The sequence below is a fragment of the Magallana gigas genome, chromosome 4 (genome assembly GCF_963853765.1).
Source record: "Magallana gigas chromosome 4, xbMagGiga1.1, whole genome shotgun sequence".
NCBI lineage: Eukaryota > Metazoa > Mollusca > Bivalvia > Ostreida > Ostreidae > Magallana > Magallana gigas.
The window spans coordinates 30,805,065-30,830,788 of NC_088856.1; the positions used below are offsets into that span (position 1 = coordinate 30,805,065).

Below are 25,724 nucleotides of genomic sequence, written 5' to 3' on the forward strand. Positions count from 1 at the left end.
GTGACCTCGCATGTTTAACTTAGCTGGTTGTCTAGTGTGCCATCTGCTGTATTTTATGATGAATTAGATTGTTTAAACACTAAGTCTTGTTTTGTTGCAGGGTTTTTTTATAACAAAAAAAAAATCAGACCTAATCATATTTTCAATATTTTAAATTAAATTTATTATTAAATTGATTTAATTAAATTAAACATATATTAAATAAAATGTAATCATGCAACATATTGTCACCCTAGCTGGTCTTTTATTATTATTTTTTTATTATTATATTCTACATAATATTATATTATGTATAACTATGTTGTGCCAAGTGGGCCCTGTCAATATTGAATGATTGATAAATAAAGTTGCCAACTTCATGCACTGTTGTTGAAATGACTTTAAATTGAGTTGAATTTATCTATTTTGGATATAACTATATATTTTAACTAGGTTTTGAATGCATACAATCAAACTTGGTGATAAAATGAATGAACCATATTTGCAATCACCCAGGTACAATACATGAGCGGAACATCAAAGCTTCTGCCAGCAGCTAAATGCACGGAATTTCAGTGTCATTTATTACCTGTATTTATTGCATGCCATATTCATGCACATGTAGAGAGATATGAAGTGTGTGGGTTTTTTTAACTGAATGAAACATTTGACATTTACTTGTGCAGGTTGTGGTTGATTGAGCAATAGTATAATCTTGAAAAATAACTGTTTGGATTGTGAACTCGCAGGGTTATGAAACAATCTGAGTTTAAAAAAACAAAAAACAGGAGGGGGTATTTTCACAGGCACCAGACGTTGAAATCATATTATTTCCTCTACCTTTTTTTTTTTTACGTCAGGCACTTGTTGGTAATTTGTAAAATAATGTAGTTTTGTTTCTGTTGTTGTCCAGATTAAGCCCAAACTTGTGTTTGATCTGATGTCCTATAGATACATGCACAACTACAATCAAGTCTAAGAATGAACGTTGTCAATTTAGGTCCTATACCTACCCCAGTGAATAGCAGCATTTGGCGTGTAAATGTGTTTCGTTTTCGTAAATTTACATATATAATATCTTTACCAGTTTTAGTGGTCTGTCTAAACAAAAACAGAGTTTAAATTGTTCATTCCAATTGATAAGATCAATGCTTTGGGGATTTGTTTGTGTATATGTGTGGGTTTTTTGATTATTATTTTTTCTTTTTATCTCGGTTTCTTAAGTTTATAAACGGATTTATCTTTTGAAAGTACTTTTCACTTTCCCCAATTTCCTTCTTTTTTTTTTTTTAAAATGAAATAATACTAAGTGCATGACATTGCACGTGCTTTAATTCTTCCGTGTGTCGTCAATACGTTTTGCAGTGCGGGATGCTATTTGTGTTGTACAAGTATGGCAAACTAATAATCTATACATACTATCTTATTATGTGTCTGTATTAGATTTCTATGTTTTGAGTTTGTAATTAGAAACAAACGTTCGGAGTAATTGTACATGTACTTAGAAACCAAAAAAAAATTCCAATCGCCAGTATATGTATCTGCATGAAAAACAAAGCAATACAGTAAGTCTAAAGAAAAAATGCTGGGTTTTATCTTTATTAATTTTATTTCGCAATGCTTCATTTTTTTCGGACATTATTTTTTTGGGGGGGGGGGGGGGGGGCAACTTGAAACACGCATTCAAATTGCATACTTAAAGTATAACAAATTTGTATCTGAGAAGTAAGTATTACAACTGCAATTTGCAAGTATTAAGAAATTTTCTATACGTGTGTGTGTGGGTGTGTGTGTGTGTGTGTATATATATATATATATATATATATATATATATATATATATATATATATATATATATATATATATATATATATATATATATATATAAATACTATTGTTACCGTAGCAGATTATATATATATATATATATATATATATATATATATATATATATATATATATATATATATATATATATATATATATATATATATATATATATATATATATATATATATATATATATATATATATATATACTATTGTTACCGTAGCAGAGTTTTAGCTGCAAACTTCTAGACAAGTGTGTGAAAAAAATTCTAAATAAATATGGGATTTCCAATAACTCGGTGTCATTAGAGTAATATAATTCTTAAATATTATAAATATTTGTTATTCATCAGTTTAATTATTCACATTTGAAAAAAAGAAAATCATTAGTCAATGGTGCAAACCTGGTTTTATGTTTAGATTGCAAAAATGATCTATAAGAGTTGAAAGCTAATTACTGGAAATAGACGCTTGCTAATATGTATGGAATCGTAGAATAAACATCATAATGCTTAAGTACATAAAACGCATTCATAAATATTGGAATTTCATAATTTCATATGTTTACGTACAATTAGTCATTTTCCTATCGATTTCCAGTGCGTATCATCTACCATCCGATAACTGATCAAGCACCTAGCTATTAAATTGTGCATGCTGCGTTTGAAATGGAGATCGATCGATAGCATGCATTTTATCCTTGGTACAATTAGATTTATGGGAAGCAATGATTATTATATGTCTGTGTAATTTGTAAACATCAAATTTCAAACGAAATGTTGTTTTAATGGCGGTTTCGAATAGCAACAGGTTTTTTTTAAAACAAATAACATGCAATCTATAAAAAAAAACTTTTTTATTACTTACAGTAGACAGGATCATTTCAATTTCCAATGCTCACTGCACCCCCCCCCCTTCCCAATAAAAAAAAAACACCAATAGAAAAACAATAAAACACTTCCATACAGGCATGAGAAAAATATATTATTTATTTTTACACACTTATGCAGATATAATTGTCGCATATTTCGAACATTGTATACATAAACATAACAACTCTTTAAGACACATGACATGTATAATCATATACAATAGTGTAGTATATTATATATACACATACTACTGAATAATCACAATAAGATAATAGAGTAAATCATGCGCGGATCCCGAAATTTTGTTCAGGGTCGAGGGACAATTGTGTTTATTAAAGGTGTGTGTGTGTGTGGAGGGGGGAGGGGGGCGGCATATTTCCGGTAATTTTTCTAAGTGAATATTCAATAAATCTTAATTTTCCGGGGGGGGGGGGGGGAGGGGGGTTGCACTCCCTCATCTAGATCCGCGCATGGTTTATATGCATTTCATGTCGCAACCATTTTAATTTAAATACACGTAGTTTACAATAAAGATGGCATCAACAGACATGTATTGGCAACAGATTCTTCATGTGCGTCCCATTACTTATTTCTTTCATTTGTTGATATGTGAAAACAGACACTCATGAATATGCGACAAATTATTTCACATGCACACATACACTCTCATACATCTTATAGGTAACATCATGGGTCAAATATTTTCAATAAATACATATATAACAAATATTATCAAATCTTATTTATCTAGTCTGTGCATTCAAAGTACATAATTATACCCTGTAGTGTATATATGCAGCAGAGTTTAACACATGCGCTTAACAAGTTTTATAATCTGCACTTAATACCATAACATGTCTCAAAGACCTCATATTTAGCTAAGAACGTGATAAACATATTAAGCAACATATTTCTCAATACATTGCAATTGAGCACTCCATCTTTTTTGCGTCATTTAACATATATGTAATTCTTAATAATAGTTAACTATCTCATACCGGGTTCATACATTTTGTTCTAGTAACTAAACGCCTTGAATCGCTAGAAATACCTCACACACGCCTAAAGATTATATCGTGACATTCAGAAAGTTTTTAAAGACAATTAGTTGTCTAGGTGTAATAGAACCATTTAAACAAGACCTTGGACTTTCAGCAAAAATGTAGCTATCTATCCCTTGCGTCAAAACAATATAAAAGTGACACGGTTTCAAGCGAAATATGCATTGATTGCGTAGTGGTCTTAGCTCAAAAGCCAGACAAATCTTGTTGATTTCAAAGAGCCATCGCTAAGTGGCCAGCAATGAAATAGACAGGCCTACGTCACAATGCTGTTTGACACAACTACCCAAAGTCCAAGCTCTTGTTAAAATGGTTCTAATAATGCGAAAAATCAATCCATTTCAATATCTACAATGCAAATGATTTCATAAAATTCACCAGAATTTAAAGATTGCGACCAATTTTCTCTAACAGAACATTTTGTTCATAATGTTTTTATAGATGACCAAGAAAATATGCGTAAAGGCGGAACTTTATAAAAGTTTTCCCACTAATAATGCAAAAAAGTTAGTTGTATCCTTATCTGCACACCATCACATGACACATTAAAAATTCATTTGTTTTAAATAAATATCATTGACATGGTTTGTGCATTGTCTGGAGTGACGACCAAAAAAAATCTACCCCCCCCCCAAAAAAAAAAAAAAAAAAACAAAAACAAAAAACAAAAACAAAAAACAAAAAAACCATGCGCATATGTAGAAGGAGTGGGTGGGTATAGTCCCCTAGAAATTCCCTTTTTTTTAATTCATATAATAGTAGTAAAGTTACCAATGTTAAGTAAGCAATACAATCCCTGGACACACCCCTTTCCAATAGTTAAAGTTGTATTTGGACACCAATAAACACTGTAGTAAATCCCTTTGTTGTACATAAAACCTATTTGGACAATATATTAAACTGTCTCTGTTTTTATTAAAGTATTAAGAGAAAATACTAGCAAGTTATATTTTTTTAAATCATTAGATATAGCGTAAATAATCGAGGAGTGATCCCTTTCAACCGATTCACCTCTTTGCCTTTCCTCTCACAAACACCAGGTAAACGCATAATTCAACATCTATACTAGTGGCTGTATGTACACTTTAGTCCCTACATTCACAATGCCAAGGGCTACATACTCTATAAGGTCCATATATATCCGTATATGTCAAAGGACCGAGTTTATGCATGATAAATCAAAAGCAGAGAGAGAGAGAGAGAGAGAGAGAGAGAGAGGAGAGAGAGAGAGAGACCATGCAAATGTAATACTTAACGCAGAGCTTTTGGGTCATGGGTATTGTGTACAACACCTCGCCAGCCCCACAAAAATAATAAATACACCAAAAATATCTAGCACCATCTGTTATAAAGGGTGAATCAATTCAGGTCATCATATTTGGGGGTCACATTTCCCTGATTTCAATCGATCACACTAGAATCCCAATAAGAGTCTAATATATGATACGAGGGCTTACTAATTTTGTCGCCGAGTGTAACAAGTGATATACGACACTTGTCCTTGGTGGACATTTAAATGTTACGAGTATATTATTAACCTCATTCTATAGCATTCGATTGTCAGTGTTCCTAAATTAGCTGTCATTAACTTGTAGGTAGATCTTTTGACTGAGTTTGTAAATGAATCGGTTCAAACGTAGCGTCTTCGACGGAGAAAAACTCTGATTTCGTTTTGAAAATGCCCAGATTTTGCAAGAACTCCTTCCATCCGCTGAATACCTCTTGTACATTGATATACCCGCGACACGAAATAATCTCCGTGAAATTTTCACACCCACCAAACGCAATCAGATCTGAATCATGCAAAGTAACGTTCAGTTTATAAGCCACAATTCCCAAGAATGTGTCATCAATTGCTATGTGCTTGACATAAGGGAACACTTTCACAAACTTCTGGGCAATGGTCATGCTGATAAAATACGCACCCCCTGGGAAATAGGGCGGGAAATAAGGATGGGGGTAGTCGTCATACGTCATATAATATTTACTGTCATTGTGTCTGTCTGGGGGTGAGTCCTCAATATAATGCCCTATGTACACAGAATCGGTGTCCTGCTGCAAACGAAGAAAGTAAAAGACGTTCGCTACGTTGAAATGAAAATCGTCATCTTGGAAAAGAATGTGCGTAGCAACTGAGCAATATTTGGTCGCCCATCTATAGCCCATGACAGTCTTATATGTTAGGTTCCTATATGTATCAAGAAAATCCTCTTGTACAATGTCGTTAAAAATATCACTTTCTCTTGCTATTTCGCTGTTGCTTTCGTTAAATGAATACCCTAAAAGAAAAACTATTCGAACACGTCTTCTCCATTTTTTGAATCTCCTTTCTTTCGTTTTCCACCGGATAGTTTGACGCAAATGAAAGTTTTTCCTGGAACTCTTTACGAGAATTAAAAGAAAAAATGGTTTTCCCTTCCCATCTAAGCTCCATCTATGTCGTAGATCATTCACTCTGCACATGTTTTTCGGATTAGATATATAACTAAATTGATGAACATTTATGGGTTGCACCGAAACTGGACGATCGGCCTCAATGTCTGCCAACAGCTCATGGAAGTCTATCTCCAAAGGGAAAGAATAATTATTCGGGGTTGCCCTGGTGGTCGTCTCCATGTCCACAGGGGCTTGAGGAACTGCACATATCTGCACATGCTTAATTGCAAATATCCGAATCACCTCTATCACTATAATCACAGACGATAACATCATGCCACATTTCCAGAATCGCCGACTTGTCCGAAGCCCTACGAAACACGTCCTGAAAAATACAGATTTAAAAAAAAAACTCTTTAGAATGAACAGTAATTATAATAAATATACTCTAAAACACGGGTGATGATTTCTTAGGGAGCCGGGGGGCGGGGGGGGGGGGTGATACATTACCTTTTAGATCTGCCTTAAATTTTCAAATATGACTTGTTAAGGTTTGAATTTTCATTAAGAAAAAAAAAATAAAATCCACATAATATTGCTTTAATTGAGGATTTCTCCCTGTGTCTCTTTATACTAGTAGTAAGAGCTCTTCTTCTGAAGGAGATCAAAACAGTCTGAAAATGACCACGACCATTCAGCTCTCTTGATCAATGAATTTATGTACATTTTAATCAGTATTTGTACATTGTAATCAGTATTTGTACATTATAACCAGTTTTTTTTAGTTTATTGATTATACTCTGTAAGTTATAGAGCTCAGTTACTGGAATCATGCATGTGCGGTAAGTATTAACCTTCACCTTATCATGATTTCATAAAATTCACCTATAGAGTAATATACAATTTCATATGGAATAAAACAGACAGAATCAAACGAAATACGATGATAGGTGATATTATGGATGGCGGTATAGGCATTACCGACATAGACTCTAAATTAAAGGCTATAAAGGCAACGTGGATTGCCCGCCTAATTACAACTAATCATGTTGTAAAAAAATATATAGATAGTCTCTGTAAACCGCTGAATATCAATATAAACTATTTAATGAGCACAACAGAAATATCGACTGAAAATTATGGTATACTAAAAAACTTTCCAGAATTTTATAAGCAAGTTTTTACCTGTTTTAATCTATGTAAAGATTTTAAGCAAAATAATGACAGATCAATAAATACCGAATCGTTTTTATTACAACCAATTTGGTCGAATACTTCATTTACTTTTAAAGGTAAAACGATATGTTTTGATGAATGGATTAAAAGCGGAATACTGTATGTTAAAGATATCTTTGAAGAAAATGGTAAATTAAAAAGTACAAGAGATATATTTGATAGGTTAAACAAAAAAAGCAATTGGATCTGCGAGTATAAAATAATACAAGAAGTGTTTAAGAAATTTGAATTCATGTATGATTTTTCTAAAATCCCCTATATCAAAATGCAACAGAATGACGAAGAATACAAAACTAAATGTTTTTATTCGAAGCTTGTAAAGCTCAAATTTCAAAGTCCAATTTCACAAGGAAAGCTTGGTAGGGATTTCCAGATCCAAGATAAGGAAATTTGGAAATCAATATATTTCAACAAAATTAAAAATGTCAAAGATAAAAGTATTGCGGAATTTAATTATAAACTTCTAAACAATTTACTAAGTAATAATCTGTTAATCAGTAAGTGGAATAAAGGGGTAAATAACAAATGCAAAATATGTAGAACCGAGATAGAAAATGCACAGCATCTAATTTTTGATTGTGTAAATGTAAAACATGTTTGGCATATGGCAAGCCAATGCTTAAATTTTAATATTGTTTGGAAAAATGTCATTGTTGGCTTTTTTGTTGATGATAACGAAACAACAAAGCTTTATAATATCTTCCTCTCATTTATTGCATTCAGAATTTACAAATATAAAATGTTCTGTAGAGTCGAAAACTTAGAAGAAACAAGCCAATCGTTAAGAATGTATATTAAAGAGAATACTTTATCTTATTGTTCTGTTCTATCTTTTTTACATCAAATGAAAGAAAAGAAACTTTTTCAAAATTTTGCATTTTTACTATGAATATTCATTTATGCTATGAATATGTACTTATGCTTATATCTATTATGTATGTATATATATATTTATATACGCCCACCCTCCGAGGGAGACAGTCCCTCTGTTGTATACAAGGGTTTCTAACATGGACACAGACTTTGACTGATGGTAGGGAAACCCTTTGTTATGTGTGGGCCAAAATATAAAAAAAAAATCACATGTAAATTATCAATGCAAGGATTTATTTTCTCTCACTTTTTTTTTGATTAACACATACATGTTTAAATGTACGTACGGTGTACATGTAACATTTTTTTCCCCATAAAATCTTGATATATATCGTATACGTTTTTTCAACATATATTGATTTTTTTCCCCTTTTTTTCTGACTATCTCATATACATATACATTGTACAATTTTAGTTTATTAAAACCTGATATATATTGTAACTCTGTTTTCACCATATGCTATTTTCTGATATGTTATTATGTACTTGTTTATAAGGAATCAATAAATGGTATTAAAAAAAAAAAAAAAAAAAAAAATATGAATTGTAAATTAATGTATGTGAATAAAAATTATATATTGAATTTTATGTATATAAAAATGATGCAACGATAAAAAAAAAAAAAAAAAAAAAAAAAAAAAAAAAACCTTCACCTTATCTACTAGGCTCAGGTGTAATTCCAGTAACTCAAAGGTTGCTAGTTCAAGTCCTGATGTAGTCATTTGATGAAAAACTGATTTAGACTTTATAAAGTAGTAATTACTACTATGCAAATTAAAGTCAAAATTGCACAAGTTGTATTCATTTGGTCGGAACATAACAGAATCTTGTGAACATCATTTCGTCAGGTTAAATGAGTCGGCATGAAATAAAAGGGCGAATATTGAGATTTTGCTTTGCAGACGAAATGGCCGGAAGAACCCAGATAAAAGCTTTATATAGCAAACTTTTGAATGAATACAAATTAAGAATACAACACATAGTAAGAAATTAAGTATCAATTTTGTAAATTGTTTCGGTCAATTTCTACGTGAATGAAAAGAATAAACGGCATTATTATACTTTCATGTTAAATACTGAAATCTGATTGGTTTAGACGCAGTTGGTAATCGGTTCTATTACCCTCAGCTTTAACAACACACTTGGCAACGGGTAACACAACGAATTGTTACATGCGCGTAAATTATGCGCGTACGGTTCGCCGTAGAATTCACTTCATTTCTATATAAAAACAGTAAAATTTTCTTTAAAAATAAGACATTCAGTATAATAAAATAAATAGTGCCTGTTTGGGAGGGAAACTGTTGAAATTGACACCCCTCGAAAACCATTGTCAGCCTCCGCTTCGCGTCAGTTGACAATGGGTTTCTCGGGGTGCCAATTTCAACAGTTACCCTCCCAAACAGGCACTATTTATATAATGGCAAACGATAAACTTGTATCAGTTTCATTGGAATGCGTAACACTTTATATTTTGTCAAATTGCCAGGAAGCGATGCAGAAAAGTACTTTGGTCGAGTATTTTTTAGTTATCAAATGATCCTGAATAACCTACGCTCTTTATGCGTGTCCACACATAATCTGTGCCCCCCGCTTTTAAAAATGTGGCACTAACATCAATTATTCATGCATTTAAAAGTCAGTTTCAGTCTTAGTAACGTTTCCTAACTGTCCATGTATATGCGAGGATCAATAAACATATTTTAGCTGGATAGGGTAAACCTAACGTCCGACAACAATGAATAAAAGTAATCACAACTTAGCCTACTCCTTGCAAATATCTACAGCTGTTGTGCTTAACACGAGCCATGTACAAAAATAATCGGTTTTCGTTATCGGAACTTTTATCAAATGTATACAAGTATATTGTCACCGGTTCGAAAGAAACATCGAAATTCTTTCCGAGTCATTTATTGTCATACACAAAAATCATATTTTTTTCCATTCAAAACCAGACATCTAAATGTTTGATCGCAGGTACAAAATACCATTAATACTTTAAATACTTTTAGTATTCAAAAATTCGCAGTCCAGACTTAATTGTACAAAAAAACTCAACAGTCAATAATCTAAACTTCATAAATAAGTTGCAGGTAACCAATTATGTAAAGATACTAGATGCAATTTAGTACTTTGATGGTACTTTTCAACAGGGATGATGATCAGCCATTGGATGAGGGTGGGGGGAGGGGGGGGGGGGTAAGGGGATAGAAGAGTCATATCTACAAGTACCCCCTTATACTGTTACCTGCTTTATATCGAGCAGTTAAATCAATTAATATTGAATTTCGCTGAATGCATGGCCTAAAATTCTCAGCAACTCTTCTGTTCAATATGATAATCATCTTTTAATTACATAACTTCTTTTTTGAATTACATTATTGAGTCTGTCGATTTCTTATTCTCAGGCAATCAAACTTTTATTACGTATCCCTAGACGTGTTAATATAATACACCACGTGGTGTAATCGATAATCGATTACACTTATCTTCTTAAACCGGATCTCGAATAATCCGACATCATTTGACCATTCTTAGATTTTTTTTGTTAAAAAATAGAATTTTTTTTCAATTTTTGTATAAGGCGATATAAATCATCGATTATTTCATATCCTAGTGTAACATTATGTTTTATTTGATGGGACATTTTTATAGTTCAATATAAATAACATTTATGTGATCTTTATGACTTACATGACATGTTTAAAGCTCATATATTCTAACGGTTTGCATTTGACAAGAGATTGTGGCATTTTCACACGTTTTAGACTTCTGAATTTGCAATATGCTTTGTACTACACCCTTTTTTGATATAACTTTATAACTGCAATTCATCACCGTGACATTAATGACAATTAAGAGTCATTATATAATATAAAAATACATGAAATGCCAGTTTCATCAGCATGTTTTTAAAAAGATATAGTCTATCCCTATACAACTTGGAAAAAACAAATATTTACGCATCATTTTGTCTATTGAAATATGTCAAATATGAACAAAACTTACATTCATAAAATAGATGTTTATAGGCACCTAGGCCTTTATTTATTTTCTCTTTTATCAATACGTATCCCAAAGAGACAAGACATAGGTTTTGTTTATTCTTAAACTGAGTGTTTTACGGTAAACACAAGACAAGTTCGTAAGCTCCATAGAATTCTTTGATTTTAAAAATTTCAAGAGTCAAAATTGGTATTTATTCATGCTATGCTTTGAGAACAGTAATTACAGCCCAATTTGCGCAGTTGCAAAATAACGATTTCAAGGTCGGCGTTATTTTCACAACCTGAAACTGGAAAAAGAGACATGTTCTGGCAAGCAATGCTTCATGAGCAATTTATGTGTCAGACGTTTATCTATCGACGCAACCCATGCAACCGTTTACCTGTATTGTTGCGCGCAGCCAATTATAACAAGACCGAAAATAAGAGAAAACGCTCGTTAAAAACAATGACTTGTGCCTGTTAATAAAATCAAAACCGCGTCGCGTATTTTTTTTTTTAAATAAAAATCAATAGGCAAGGAAGGAAAGCCTTCAATGTATAAAAATTTGATCTTCGATATCACGGAGGACAAAAATATGCTCTTCCTTCATCTTTATACAGCTAAGTACTTCACAACATCCAAACATGTCGGATTGACTATTATTACATCCTACCGAAAGTCCAAGGTCTTGTTATTTTAAAATGGTTCTATTATACAAACAAACTACATTATTGGATTATGCAGCAGGCAAGGCTTATGTAAGCCTTCTCCATGCTTATGTAAGCCTTCTCAATGCTTATGTAAGCCTTCTACATGCTTGCTTACTGCGTATTGCTAAAGGAAATTCAAGCTCTGTAAAAGATAAACAAACAGTGTCTGCATTTAAAAATAAAAAAAAAAAAACCATGGAATGTGCCTATAATCCATGATGATTGAAATAAATTTATTTTCAATTTTACAATGTAATCTCTTCCTGACAAGCCACAATGTACAAATGTAACATGTAAGAAAACATGTAATTCGTTCGAGTGTAGGGATAAGCCCATAGTTAAAGATTCGAATGTCTGAATGCAAAGTATTTAGTATATAAAATCGTCTTTACGACGTATAATGGAATGGTTTAAATGAATTGATATTTAGTTTACGAGTTAACACATTTTTTGTTAATCATCTGGAGGTGCCGCTCATTTTCCACACAATGTTTTCACCATTTCAAGAAACTTTTATACGATATATTTTATTTTTTATATCGGAATAAGAATAAGGAAAAGAAATTTGAAATGCTGTGTCAGGTTTTTTTTTTGAAAATTACGAAAAACATGTAATTGAAGAAAAAATAAATCACAATTCATAAGTTATATAGTGAATGCTCGTGTGGGGTTGTGAAATTCCACCGCGGAGCCAAAATTCACAGTCTTAGGCTTAACAAAGCCCCGACCTATACCGTGAATCTTGTCCCCTCGGTGGAATTTCTCATCTCACACCCGCATGAGACTATTCATCTTTCATTGATACAATATGAGGGAGGTGGGAAACAATTTATTATACAATCTGTCCCCCAGCTTCCGTTTCCATCAATTTTTATTATCATATTATAATAGGAATAGTTGAATTCGACTAAAGGCAAAAATTCCAAAATTTTATCTTTGTACATGTTCCCTCTTGCAGATTGACAGGAATGAAAAAACAATATTTTTTTTTTTTGGGGGGGGGATGAGAAAATCTGACATTTTTTTTATCTATTTGATAGTCCATGTAACATCTTGCATAGTTCTCCAACATTATCATCCGGGTAGTGAATGTGAATGAACGAAATAAATACTAAATTTCGAAACTTAAGCAAAAACGTTGCCGGAAATGTCACGTGGTAAATTTTGAATACACCGGGTGACAGTAAATACCAAAATGTCATGTTGTAAATTTTGAATTTGATTGCAACATTGTAAAAATACTATAAACTTCACTTGCGATGTCACGTTTATTGATGGTAGATCAACTTCAGGTGACTATCATTTGACTCTTTTTACTACTATTGAACGAGTAAACGCTTGAAATAGCCCAAATATCTACTTTAGCCTTAAATGAAATTTAATTCCGATAGGTTCAAGAATTGGTATCCTTGATTTTTAAAATTAACACAAGCTAAATTTAAGTTGAATTGATATCAGCTAAGGATTTTTTTTTTGTTCAGAATATTAGCATCGTTGCCCTAGACATTAGCGGGCATTTTAAAAATACTGTGGAATCATTAATTTTCGTGGGGGGGGGGGGGGTGCAATTTTCGTGGATTGCTAAAGTTTTACAGGTTCGTGGGGACGTAGTTTCATACATTCTCTTAAACCTACAGAGGAAATATGACTTTATTACCCTAATTTATTAATTCGTGGAGGATGTTAATTCCTGGATGAAAGGTATCCACGAATTCCACGAAAATTGAGCCACCACGAAATCTAATGAGTCCACAGTAAACAATGGTAAAATCTTGAATGTTGCAAGAACGAGTTAAAAAAAATTAACCAGATTTCTTAAACATCAGCGGAAATATTTTTTTAAAAAGGGTGTTCTAGGACCTACTCAGGAATCAACAACGATAAAATAATTGCATAAACATCCTTAAACGGCTTTATCAGGATTATATACGCAGTGCACTTGACAATGTATGCACGACACGCGTAGTTGTTGTGGAAGAAACTTAAAATACTCAGGATAAGTATGGTATGATTAGATAGCATTTAAAAAACACAAAAAACAAACAACCTTTGGTCATTTGTCATCCAATGAAACTCAACAGGAAGCTCAAACAACAAGCAGCTGTTACCTTATTTGCTCACATACATGTCTATAAAACAAATCTACATGACATTGTATATATTCATATAAACTGCATGTATATAGTATTTAACATATTATTTTCTTTTTAATATTTTCCCCAATTCAAAATGCTTAAAAAAATAAGCTTGAAGATTAATTGTGTTTCTTTTTGAATTGTACTACGTATTGATTATCGTGTCTAAATTAAATGAGTTCAACACATGAAGAAAGTTATTTTATTGCAATGGAATAAGATTCAATTTCCTAACGACAACATGTGAAATACTGAGAGAGAGAGAGAGAGAGAGAGAGAGAGAGAGAGAGAGAGAGAGAGAGAGAGCTGATATATATACCTCATCGCTCTCCCCTGGCTCGTTTTGTCTCATTTATAAATCGACTGTAATATCCAGCTAAAAAGAAAATCAGGGCCAGTTTCGAGGCAAGACATATTCGCCCAACCTCTTTCTAAAGAGTTTCATTGTCACATGATAGAAACGCATGTCCTGTACGCTGGGGAAAAGAAAAATGCACAGCTCGATCAATAGGATACGGCTTGAACAGACGTCCAACAAAGTGTCATTTTCTAATACACACGCATGTACATGTACGTTAGGAGGAGAAGAATCAAATATCACAGCCTGTGGGGCTATCGTTAAATTGAACCGGAAATATAATCCTCATTCAGATCTGACACCCAATCAATCCAAAAACAGAAAAACAAGCGCAAAAAGAAATTGTAACTTGATGGAGAGAAATTTTTTAAAAAAATGAGATCACAGGTGAGCGAGCTAACACCCTCGATGCGCAGAGGAATGTTTACCGATATGCGGTAACAGCCGGAAGTTTTTACGAGACCAGTGAGTCCTATACGCTGTAGTGCTCGCCGTTTGCGGAAATAAATGTAGGATACGTATATATTACTTCCTGTTTCTTAAGGATAGTCTTAAGGATGTAGCAGTGTCGTCAGAGAGTCAGAGAGAGAGAGAGAGAGAGATAGAGAGAGATAGAGAGAGAGATAGAGAGATTTTATATGTTTATTTCCATTTACACTTTTGAACAGAATAATACTTTTTTAGGGATTCCTTCAACTAAACAATTTTAATTTCATTATGAAATAATCACAGCATAAAGAAAACCATCATATGAATATGAACATACCAACTACAGCATAATACATAAGAGGCCCAGGGGCCACATCGCTCATTAGCTCCAAAACGTAAGTTAGACTTTCGTCTGAGTTTTTACTCAATATTTTGAGTTATATATCCAAGAATAACTCATATTTCTGTATTTCTAAAAAAATGTTTTGCTCAATTTTGTTCTTATCTTTTTAAAGTGTTTCCTCTTTTTATTCGTATGTAAAAATTAACCTTCACAGTGGCCCCAATTAAACCATTGGGATCGGGTTTTTTTATTTGAACATACCTGAATCTAAACTAATTGATGGTGAATCTACACAATTGCAAGTTTCTGCTTCTCTGGCCAAAATTTCTTGATGATTTTAGAGAGGAAGATTATGAAGAAAAAAAGCCCCAAATTTTCAATAATTCAAAATTATTTCACCTTTAAAAAAGGAGTTGCCCTATTCCCCTGCAACCAGTTATGCTTTGTGCCAAGTTTTGAAATAAGCCTGGAGTGGTTTTGGAGATGAAGATAAAAATGTGAAAAGTTTACAACGACAGATAAATTTAGATCTATTGAGTCGAAGCTGAATGTGCCAGCCAGCACAATTTTATCACGATGGAAATGACGTTTCCTAAAATGTGAGTTTGAAGTTTATCGACCATCATAAATATGAATATTAGTTAGCACGATGATTACTGTCAATAAAAAAAGTATAAAACTGTTTTTCGAAATGTGTTTGTTTGCACTTCCATTTAAATTACTCTCATAAAAAGAACTTAACTTACTCACGGTATATAATTAGCTTTCTAAAACATAAATTTGTAAAAGCTTTTAAACCCAATTTTCATAACAGTGCTTACATTTAAAGTTAATTACTAGCAAACGTTTCTATCGCAGTTTTGTCAGTGGAAGTTCGCACCAAGTACATGTACATACCATTCACGTCCATGTTTATTATTTTATGGCTTGTTTGCATGATTGTAATCATGGAAGCACACACAAATAACATCCAGCCGCCATCCTATGCTTGTATACCTCAGATTTTTATATAATTTCCCGACAAATGTTCATACAGGGATCTCAATTACATTGTAGTTGGCAAGTATCAAAACTACAAGAACCAAAGAACATACAAGAATTTTAATTAAATTAAGTATCTACGCAGACCTCAGATAATGCTTATTTTTCAATAGTTTGCTGAAAAAAGGTACAAAGAAGGCATAGTGGATTTATGTATGGGTGAACTCACCACACTTAAAAGAACTTGGACACGATTTGACTTAAAATTTTCAAATTTTATTTTTCCATTTTCAATGTTTGTACTGATAAAAATAGAAGTTTATAATGCTATGTCAAAATTTGAAAGTCAAATATCAAGTTATAAGCAACTTACAGAGTTCGTAATTCTTTGTTTTGTAAACAAAGCTCGAATATTGTCATTTTTACATAATCATGTGTTGTATTGGTGTAAGTTTCAATCAAATGTATCTTTCTTTTGTTGATAATAGTATTTATGAAGATACTGAGTAAGTTTAAATTGTTTTTACATGTCATTTTGTCTAAGAAATAGTAATTCTCTACATAACATTTTTTGTAAACAACTATAAGACTCGAGCTTTGTTTACATAACAACCAATTCTTACCTCTGTGTCTCGCTCTTAACTTGACTTTAACATTAAATATTTTGGTCAATCATTTAAAATGCCCCAGTAAACCATTTTATAAATAAAAAATAAAAATAAGATTTTTGATCTCAAATCGTGTACAAGTCCCTTTAAAAATGTTCGTGTGAATTTCACTTCAAATGATTCTGAGTGAAATATACTCATATTAAATTTCTGTTCACGGCGGCGAATGCAGCAAATGCATCGATTTTGAAACGACGACCAATTTTTTTTAACAATGTTAATTTTATGTCATGGTAGAGGAGCCCTAATCTCACCAAATTTACAGGTAATTATAAAAAAAAAATCAGTCTTGGAAACATATATACAGAGTATCAACCAGATAAAACCTGGCAAACAGAAAGCAACAACCGAACCCCTGTGTTCACTAGCTCGGGGTCCGCCTCTGGTCGGCTAGGACAGACCTCGGACGGACCCCATAATGAATTAGAGAGGACCCGCAGCTACCGCTTTAACGGACCCCAGCATACCGTAACAGTGGTTCTGATATGTTTTTCTAAGTCTTTATCTCACTAATAAGTAAAGTAGATAATCGGAAGACAGGATAAGGCAAGAATCTTACGTCATCAACAAAAATCTGAGGCTACGTCCGTAGACTTTTCGATTTAACTGATCGCACAGTACAAAAGAAAATCAATAAATTGATACTCTATCAAACACGAAAGGAATATAATGTAATCACTCATTCAATGAATTAAATGAAATAATGATGAAAAAAAACTGTGAATAGACCATCAGGCACAATTCCTTGTAAAGAACTAAATTTTTAGATTTACTTTAGTAAACGAAGACAATTCAGAAATATCGTCGCGTTACAGCGCGTTGAGACTATCCTTAATTCGGGCTATTTATAATTATGGTTCATCTTCAGAATTAATTATCATTTAGATTTGAAAATTTTCGATCTGCATTAAAAAAGGTAGATATATCAAATTGGAATTTTTGTTGTTTACCTCACCTTTTCATAATTTTATCGCATCAGTGACATCACTTTTGGATCAATCCTCGTAACTATGGTATAGTTATGTTTTGCCACAGACTGATTGGTACCATTTAAACTCGAGACTTGTTAGAAAGGTTTGACGCAAAGAGAGAGAGAGAGAGAGAGAGAGAGAGAGAGAGAGAGAGAGATCCTTGCTTTATACGCATTTTTAAATTTATAACTTTGTATAAACTAAACAACTTGAACAAATGAGATCTCATAGTTTAATTTATCGTTTAAACTTTAAAAGTTTAAAAGTGTTACTTGTAATTTAACCCCAGTTTTTTCCATTATTTTTGGTAAGGTCAAAAACAAATTAGTCAATTTGAGCATTTTGTTAAAAGCCAGTATCTTAAAAAAGGATTCATGCAATATATTTTTTTTTGCAGAGCATACACATATACGTATGGTACATATATTATATGCATGTACAATACCTTATACGAAAGTAATTCAATCCAAATATATAACAGAGTCCTTTGCATAGCGAGTTGGTACACATCCTCAGCCAAGAAAACTATTTGAAATATCTGATAAAATTTTCTTTTAGAACCATGTCCCTGCACCCTAGCGCAACATACCGCAAAAAAATGTACATGTATAAGACATTAAAGCATTGTTCCTAAAATAGCCATGATAGGTAGTTGATTCACTCCCCAAATCAATGGCCTCAATACGCATTGTAAAGAGATACAAACTTTAAGATGTACCAAACAGTACATTAAGAAATAGAGGCAATTTCACCTTACTTTACAGGTAACATATTGTAAATCATCAGTATACACACATCTGTGCCTCCCATGTGGCCAAGATAAATATAGGGTGATTTAATTAAATTTTTCTCTTGTACCGGTATATGGTCAAGGTTTTAAGCATGTGAAGTTTAATAAGAAAGTAAATACTACTAACCTATCTTCGTCTATATTGATGTACTCTTTTTTAAATTGTTATCAGTGCATTATGTATATCTACACACACATTCAATGCGCGCGGATCAAAACAAAAATCGGGGTACGAGGGTCATTTTTTTTTCGTGGGGAAGGGTTGGGTCTGTCAGAGGCCTATTTTGGGGGATTTTATTATGTGAATTTAATCAAATTAAATTTTCCAGACCTCTGGATCCACGCATATGCATACACCTCCAAACTACATCTAAGGTATGCAACTGTGCTTCAAGTACATGTAATAATTATTGTGCTAAAAATGTTCATTTACATGTATTTGCATGAAGATGTGATATTATTATTTAAAGGTCTTACAGTGACAAAGTTATTTACAATTTGCCTTTAACAAATTAGTTGAAATGAAATGTCGACATTCGAAGACCAATTGAATTTCCATCTTTATCAATGTGATAAATCATGAATTTTCGCCGCACCTGAGTAGCTCAATGTCAATAACAACATTATCAATACCAAGGTAATTTATTCCTGAATAGATATATACAATATTCAGATTATTTCATATTGCCCAAATCATGATCCGTTAACACTTATTCATCTAAAATTAGTTCACCCCTATTCTATCGAAATAACCTAATCTTTTTCAAAACAGAGTTCCCACAAGGTAAAATATTTTTTTTAAGAGGACGAATTACATAACAAAATGTTGATCGAGCTCAAATTCAATCCAAAAAAAAAAAAAATGTAAAAACCGACGACAGTCGACCAAAGCGACGGATAATTAAATAAATTAACTAAAGACTAATTACGATGTTTGAATAGCGAGCTTTTGGAACACAAGTCATTGATGGAATTTAAAAGAAAAAAAAACCCAAAACTATTTCTTATTGATAAATGCAGCAGCCTAGTGTAACTGAATGCAACGTGAAATTACCTGATAAAATTGTGTGAAGTAAGAGTCAGTCAAGCAGACGCTAGTCATGCGGAAGTAGGTTTTTGATTGGACAGTGGCGACACACTGTATGCCATTCGGACAACTCTCGGCCATTGTTTATAAAATAACTTTTTTCTAATACTTGTAAACGACGAAAAGGGCGAGGTAATCCGAATGACTTTAACTTGTGACAATGTTACAGGTGTCTGCAAACTATGTAAGAGTGATTAGAACCATTTTCACAAGAGCTTGTACTTTGGGTAGTTCTGTCCATCAGCAATGTGACGTAGGCCTGTATATTTCGCTGTTGGTCACTCAGCCATAACTCTGAAATCAACGACTTTTGTGTGGCTTTTGAGCTAAAATACGCAATCTATGCGTACATTTATTTCACTCGAAACCAGCTTCATTTTAACTTGTATTGACGCAAGAAGTAGACAGTTGCGTCATACCGAAAGCCCATGCTCTTGTGAAAACGGTTCTTGTTATTCTTCCACTGTAGCATTCACTGGCATCGGAAGGAAATTTTAAGTTGGAGGGCTACACTTATCCAAAATCTTTACAAGCAAAAAAAAAAATAAATGAATAATATACTCTCTCTCTCTCTCTCTCTCTCTCTCTCTCTCTCTCTCTCTATTTATATATATATATATAGAACCCGCACCCCTGCGGTAAAATCACGACCGTAGTGCAATGGAAGCAAATGAGGCAATGGCCTCACATTTGAAGCAATGATCGATTCTTCAACAATTTTCATTATGTCAGAGTTAAGAGGACCATTCTGTTTGTGCATGTATATAAAAGTGTGACTAAGAGAGATCAAAAGTGAGCTCATCTAAATTTTAAGATCCCGGGACCTGAACTCCCCATATTTACAGTTAAGAAAAAATAGAATTACAGAAAATCTGTATAATATCTGGAAGATTCTCAACAAAATGTTCGGTCTTGGTCCATGTTGATCCCTCCGACTCTCATATCTACCTTCTTAAAAACGATAATTAGAACCATTTTAACTAGAGCTTGGACTTTGGGTAGTTAGTGTCAAACTACAATGTGATGTAAGCCTGTCTATTTCATTGCAGGCCACACAGCCATTGCTCTTTGAAATCAACAAGATTTGTCTGGCTTTTGAGCTAAGACTACGCAATTGGTGTATATTTCACTCGAAACCAACATCACTCTTAACTTGTTTTAAAGCAAGAAATAGATAGTAAAGTCCAACTGAAAGTCCAAGGCCTTGTTAAAATGGTTCTATAGTGTCTTATGCTGCAAAACACGTAGTGCCATTTGCTTCTACTACAACATGGGTGTGCCAAGGCCGCACGGTTCCGACGCCTATGACGATAGATCACTAGGCTTACACACATTCTTAGACCGTTATCTAACCGATTTTTCGTTAAAGACAACATCAGATTTAAACCATAATTAATTACCGTGCGTTTTAATGAATGGCAGACCAATCCCACATTGTTCAATCATGAATGTGTCGGTTGGCTTTTTTTTAAATCTCTAATCACCAAAAAAAAAAGAAAGATTTTATCTGTAAATTTGATAGCCCATTTCTTAACAACAACATAAACAAAATATCAAACAGCTTCATGCAGTCTGACATTTCCCCCCCTCTTGTGGATGGTACAAGGCTGATATGGTGTTTGTATTTAGAACGCATGACTTGGGGGATATACGATTATATAGATCTATAGAACGCTCTGGCAAAACATTTATTTTGGAATTTACGTATGTTTGGTATTGCGTAGTAATTGTATGAGATTAGGTGGAATGATAAAGCCATTTTAAGAAGGTCAAGGATTTTGCAATCGGGTATCTGTGTCAAACAGCAATTTGACGAAGTTGGCGGCCATCATCCCGCGGTTCGTTGAAATTAAAATACATGTATGCATTATATAATTAATGTGCCTTTACGTAATTTCTGCGTGTTTCGCTTGAGACAAACGCCATTTTAACATGTTTTTAATGCAAAAAGTAGACAGTTAAAACCTATAACCTTGAGTTTGCTCGCTGTTTTTTTTTGTTTTGTTTGTGTTTTGTTTGTGTTTTGTTTTTTTTGTTTGGTTTTTTTTTTTTTTTTTTTTTTGGGGGGGGGTTGTTGAGGGTTGGGGTAGACCGATTTTAAGGGGGTGTAAAAGATTGAAATTTTAAGATTCTAACCTACTTTTATCATATTTTGCACATTTATGTAATATATAGCTGTGTCACGGTTGTGTAGACAGATCAGGAGTCGTACTCGGCTAAAGATGCATGATGCAATGCATAGTGGAAAAAAACTTCTTGATGTATATATGCTATGGTAGAGAATAAACATACTTGCCTGTATATTATACACGGTATGTATGTAACTGTATATTACACAGAATCTCGCAATCTATTGTGAAGTTATTTTTTAAAAGATTTATTGCGGCAATACCATGCCTAATAATATATAAATAGTGCCTGTTTGGGAGGGTAACAGTTGAAATTGACACCCCGAGAAAACCATTGTCAACCGGCGCGAAGCGGAGGTTGACAATGGTTTTCGAGGGGTGTCAATTTCAACTGTTATCCTCCCAAACGGGCACTATTTATATTGTTATACTGAATGTCTTAATTTTTAAGAAAATTTTACTGCTTTTATATAGGAATAACGTGAATTCTACAGCGAACCGTACGCGCATAATTTTCGCGCATGTAACATTTTTTAATGTTACCCGTTGCTAAGTGCGTTACTAACGCTGAGGGTAATAGAAAATATTATTAACTGCGTCTTAACCAATCAGATTTCAGTATTTAACATGAAAGTATAACAAAACAAAATGTCAGATGTCATCTTATTAGCTTTAATTCCCATTTAATCCCATACTTGTGTGAAAAATCCACATTAGCATTACTTCATAATGTAAATATTTTTATTTGATTACATCAATGTTATTTATAGCTAGAGAAAGCCTGATCAAAAAGTGTAGGTAAAAGTTCCGGATAAATCAAATTCAGGTTTAGAATTAATCCGCGTTTTGAATAGAACCTCACCATTAGATGATCATGATAGAATTTGTATACAAAATGAATTCGCTTCCACTTATTATTTGTTAGACAGCCTTGATTATTTTCATATAATTGATACAGAAATGTAGATGCATTAAATATAAACCATTATTCAAAAGTTTTTTTCTAGGTGTTTTATACGGGAAATCGAAATAGCGATCATTGCTTTAAAAAATATGTATACCATCCGCTTACACGCATTTTTTTTTTTGGCACTGCTCGTAACATTCGTAAGCAAATGAAACACCAGTGAAACTGTAACAGTTTATTACTCATAGTCTTGAAGCTGTTAATTTTTGTACGAGGGACGATTCATGTGCATATATACCCTTTCTTAAGTATTCAGGGGCTAAGATTGTCTAAGAACATATAAAATTTGCACGCTAAAAATTTAAAAAATGGACAGATCTACACGCATGCATGGATCTAGAGGGGTAGACGTTGCCCCCCCCCCCCCACTCCCTGGAAAGTTCAAATATATTATACATAGTAATATTCCCGAAAAGTGGTTTTGCCCTCACCCCACCCCTCCCCTCCCCTTTCTGGAAAACAATCATCCTTCAGACCCACTGAAAAATTTTCTGGATCCACGCTAGTCCAAAATATCTGACGTTTTTCATGCTTATTTACCGATTTTGATATTTTACTTGCCAGGAAAACTGTTTTCGTTAAAAAAAAGCCCAGAAAACGTCAGATATTTCGAACTATATCCGCGCATGCCATGTACGCCTTTTAATATTCTCGTATCGCACATAAATCTGCATGAAAACGTTGTGCATAGAATACCGACTGAGTCTTTAACACTCAACAAAATTACGGGATCGAGGGTTTAACTGGTCTCAAGTCAGTGAAAAGTTATTCTGAGTCAATATTAGTGCATGGTTTAATGAATCTCTTTTCAGTGTTCGTTCTGTGTCGTATTTGCTTTAGAAAAAAAAAATAATAAACCCCGTGTTACTTCAATCTAGGCCTTTGAAAAACTTTAAACAGAGTCTTCATAATGTTTGAATTTTCATCTTTCTTAAACACAATGGATGGTAAATAAGACATACGAATCAAAGTTATATATCCATGCAATTTATGGTGATATTATTAAACATCTTCACTTTTTCTTCAACCTCCATATATACACTTTTGACAATATAAAGACCGAAAGTACAACCATGTCAATTACATAATCAAGGGAGCAATGGGGGGGGGGGGGGGGCTGCGAGATTCGGTTTAATTGACATTAAAAGCTGTAGCAAGCAAGACCATCGAATATTCCATCTTTCCATGTTTTACAAAAATAAACAAGTTACAGATTCAATTATTCCAATATTTGATGAAGGTGTGACATTAAAATTGGAAAACTTTCGTACGCAACAATAAGGTATATCGGGAAGGAAGATCAATTCAGACGAACTGAATATGCCATAATGAATGCCTCTGTATTGCTCGAACAATTCAGTACACATTTGTGGCCCAAGTTTAAATCTTGAACAACAGACTCTATTCATAACAACTGTATAACAAAAAAAACCAAAAACAAAAACAAAAACAAAAAACCCAAAAAAACCCCCAAAAAACAAAAAACAAAAAAAACAAACCAAAAAACAAACAAATAAATTTAAAGACGATTGGCATTTGTGTGGTGTTTTTTTAATGACTGTACCAAAAAATAAATTCAAATTATAATATGGGCCCATGAAAAATAAGCTATGTTTATACAAATCTTACCTTGCGAACATTTAGAAATTGGCACTGTCCCACCGCAACATTTGGCATAAAACCTACAAGAACACATCCATAAACAATTCAGCAAGCCATGTTAGATCCAAGACCTCCCGTACGTACATGTACATGACTATATACACCAACTTTTGAAGTGGAGCGGTGCCGTTTTCTAGTGATTGACCATCGTTTGTATCGTTGTTGGTTTTTTTTTTTAAACTTTAAACTTGGAATTTCGTAAATCAATCTTAGGCCATGATCAAACCGATGGAATTGGTGCACACATTACTTGATAGATAGCGCCGCTAACAATGAAAAGACTTAAAAGGAAATAATTCTGTATGTCCATTGATACAAAGACATGATTCGGGTACTTTAAACCTTCATTATTCGCGCCTTCCTGTCTGATTTGATACGGTCATAGAACCGTCTACATTTTTTTTTTCAAAACTAAGTTTTAAAGAGCCCGTTCCGCTTCATATGTCAATTGACCGATGGAAAAGAAGAAGCAACTATTAATGGCTATGATCTTAAACTGAAAAAAAAACCGGAAACGAAATAACATGGTATATGTGGTTTTGTTTATTTATTTACAAACGCCTGTGTGATGTTAATATAGATATTAATCCATGTATGCTTTAACATGTAGAACTCTTTTTATGAGCAAAAACAGAAAACAATTCAAGAATAACATGAGATCGGTCATCCGAAACAGATAAAAAAAATTTATCACTTATAAGTGTTTTAAATTGCCTACCAGATAGTTTTGTGGTCATACTTAAACCTGATCAAATTAGTTTGAGAACGGGACATCGGAGATTAAAAAGAAAAGAAAAGAAGGTTTAGTCCAGCGGAGAATTCAATTTTAACGTTAAACCATCTTCCCTTTCATAACGTTTAAAAAAAACTGATAAAACGTTAACTCAGCAATTAACAATCCCACAATTCCTGTTGGTTACACTTGTCTCGAGCATTTTTCCTACTGTAAAACAATAAAAGTACTTTATTTGCACAGCCAGTTTTTATTGCTGTCATATATCTAGTGATTTAAGAGATATTTTAATTTAACAAGGAACTAATGTTCAGTGTAAAACTTAAGGTTTATTACGTAGCTGTGTCGTAACGGAATGGTGACCAAACGTTATTTATAAGTTGTAAATAATTAAATATAAGATTTAACCGGTTGACCGAGCTAGATGAACAGAATATGATAAAAGATATATTTTAAAAATATTGCTTAAACCATTCCGTTTCTACCAGCGATTTTTTCATTAGACTTTTATCAATTCTATGTAAAAATCAATAATTTATATATTAA

The 25,724-nt window shown here is 33.0% G+C and overlaps 1 protein-coding gene across 3 annotated transcripts; it reads right to left on the reverse strand.

The window, feature by feature from the left end:
* Positions 1-2,772: 2,772 nt before the first annotated feature.
* LOC105334332 (beta-1,3-galactosyltransferase 1) lies at positions 2,773-24,823 on the reverse strand. Of its 3 annotated transcripts, none has more exons than XM_011437729.4 (2): positions 24,413-24,823; positions 2,773-6,503 (listed from the first exon to the last, which is right to left on the reverse strand). In XM_011437729.4, the coding sequence occupies exons 1-2, from the start codon at positions 24,421-24,423 to the stop codon at positions 5,327-5,329; spliced, it is 1,188 nt and encodes a 395-aa protein (XP_011436031.3). In that variant the 5' UTR covers positions 24,424-24,823; the 3' UTR covers positions 2,773-5,326. The 3 variants fall into 3 exon arrangements, with proteins under 3 accessions (XP_011436031.3, XP_011436030.3, XP_011436032.3); XM_011437728.4 differs by lacking the exon at positions 24,413-24,823 and adding an exon at positions 18,256-18,386; XM_011437730.4 differs by lacking the exon at positions 24,413-24,823 and adding an exon at positions 14,380-14,915.
* Between the last annotated feature and the right edge of the window lie 901 nt (positions 24,824-25,724).

Bases quoted from the DNA above. Each gene is read 5' to 3' on its own strand.
- LOC105334332 (XM_011437728.4), bottom strand. From the start codon at position 18,320: ATGTGTACCAACTCGCTATGCAAAGGACTCTGTTATATATTTGGATTG. The intron at 6,504-18,255 runs GTATTGTACATG...TGTATTTTTCAG, and splicing joins TTGAATTACTTTCGTATAAG to GACGTGTTTCGTAGGGCTTC.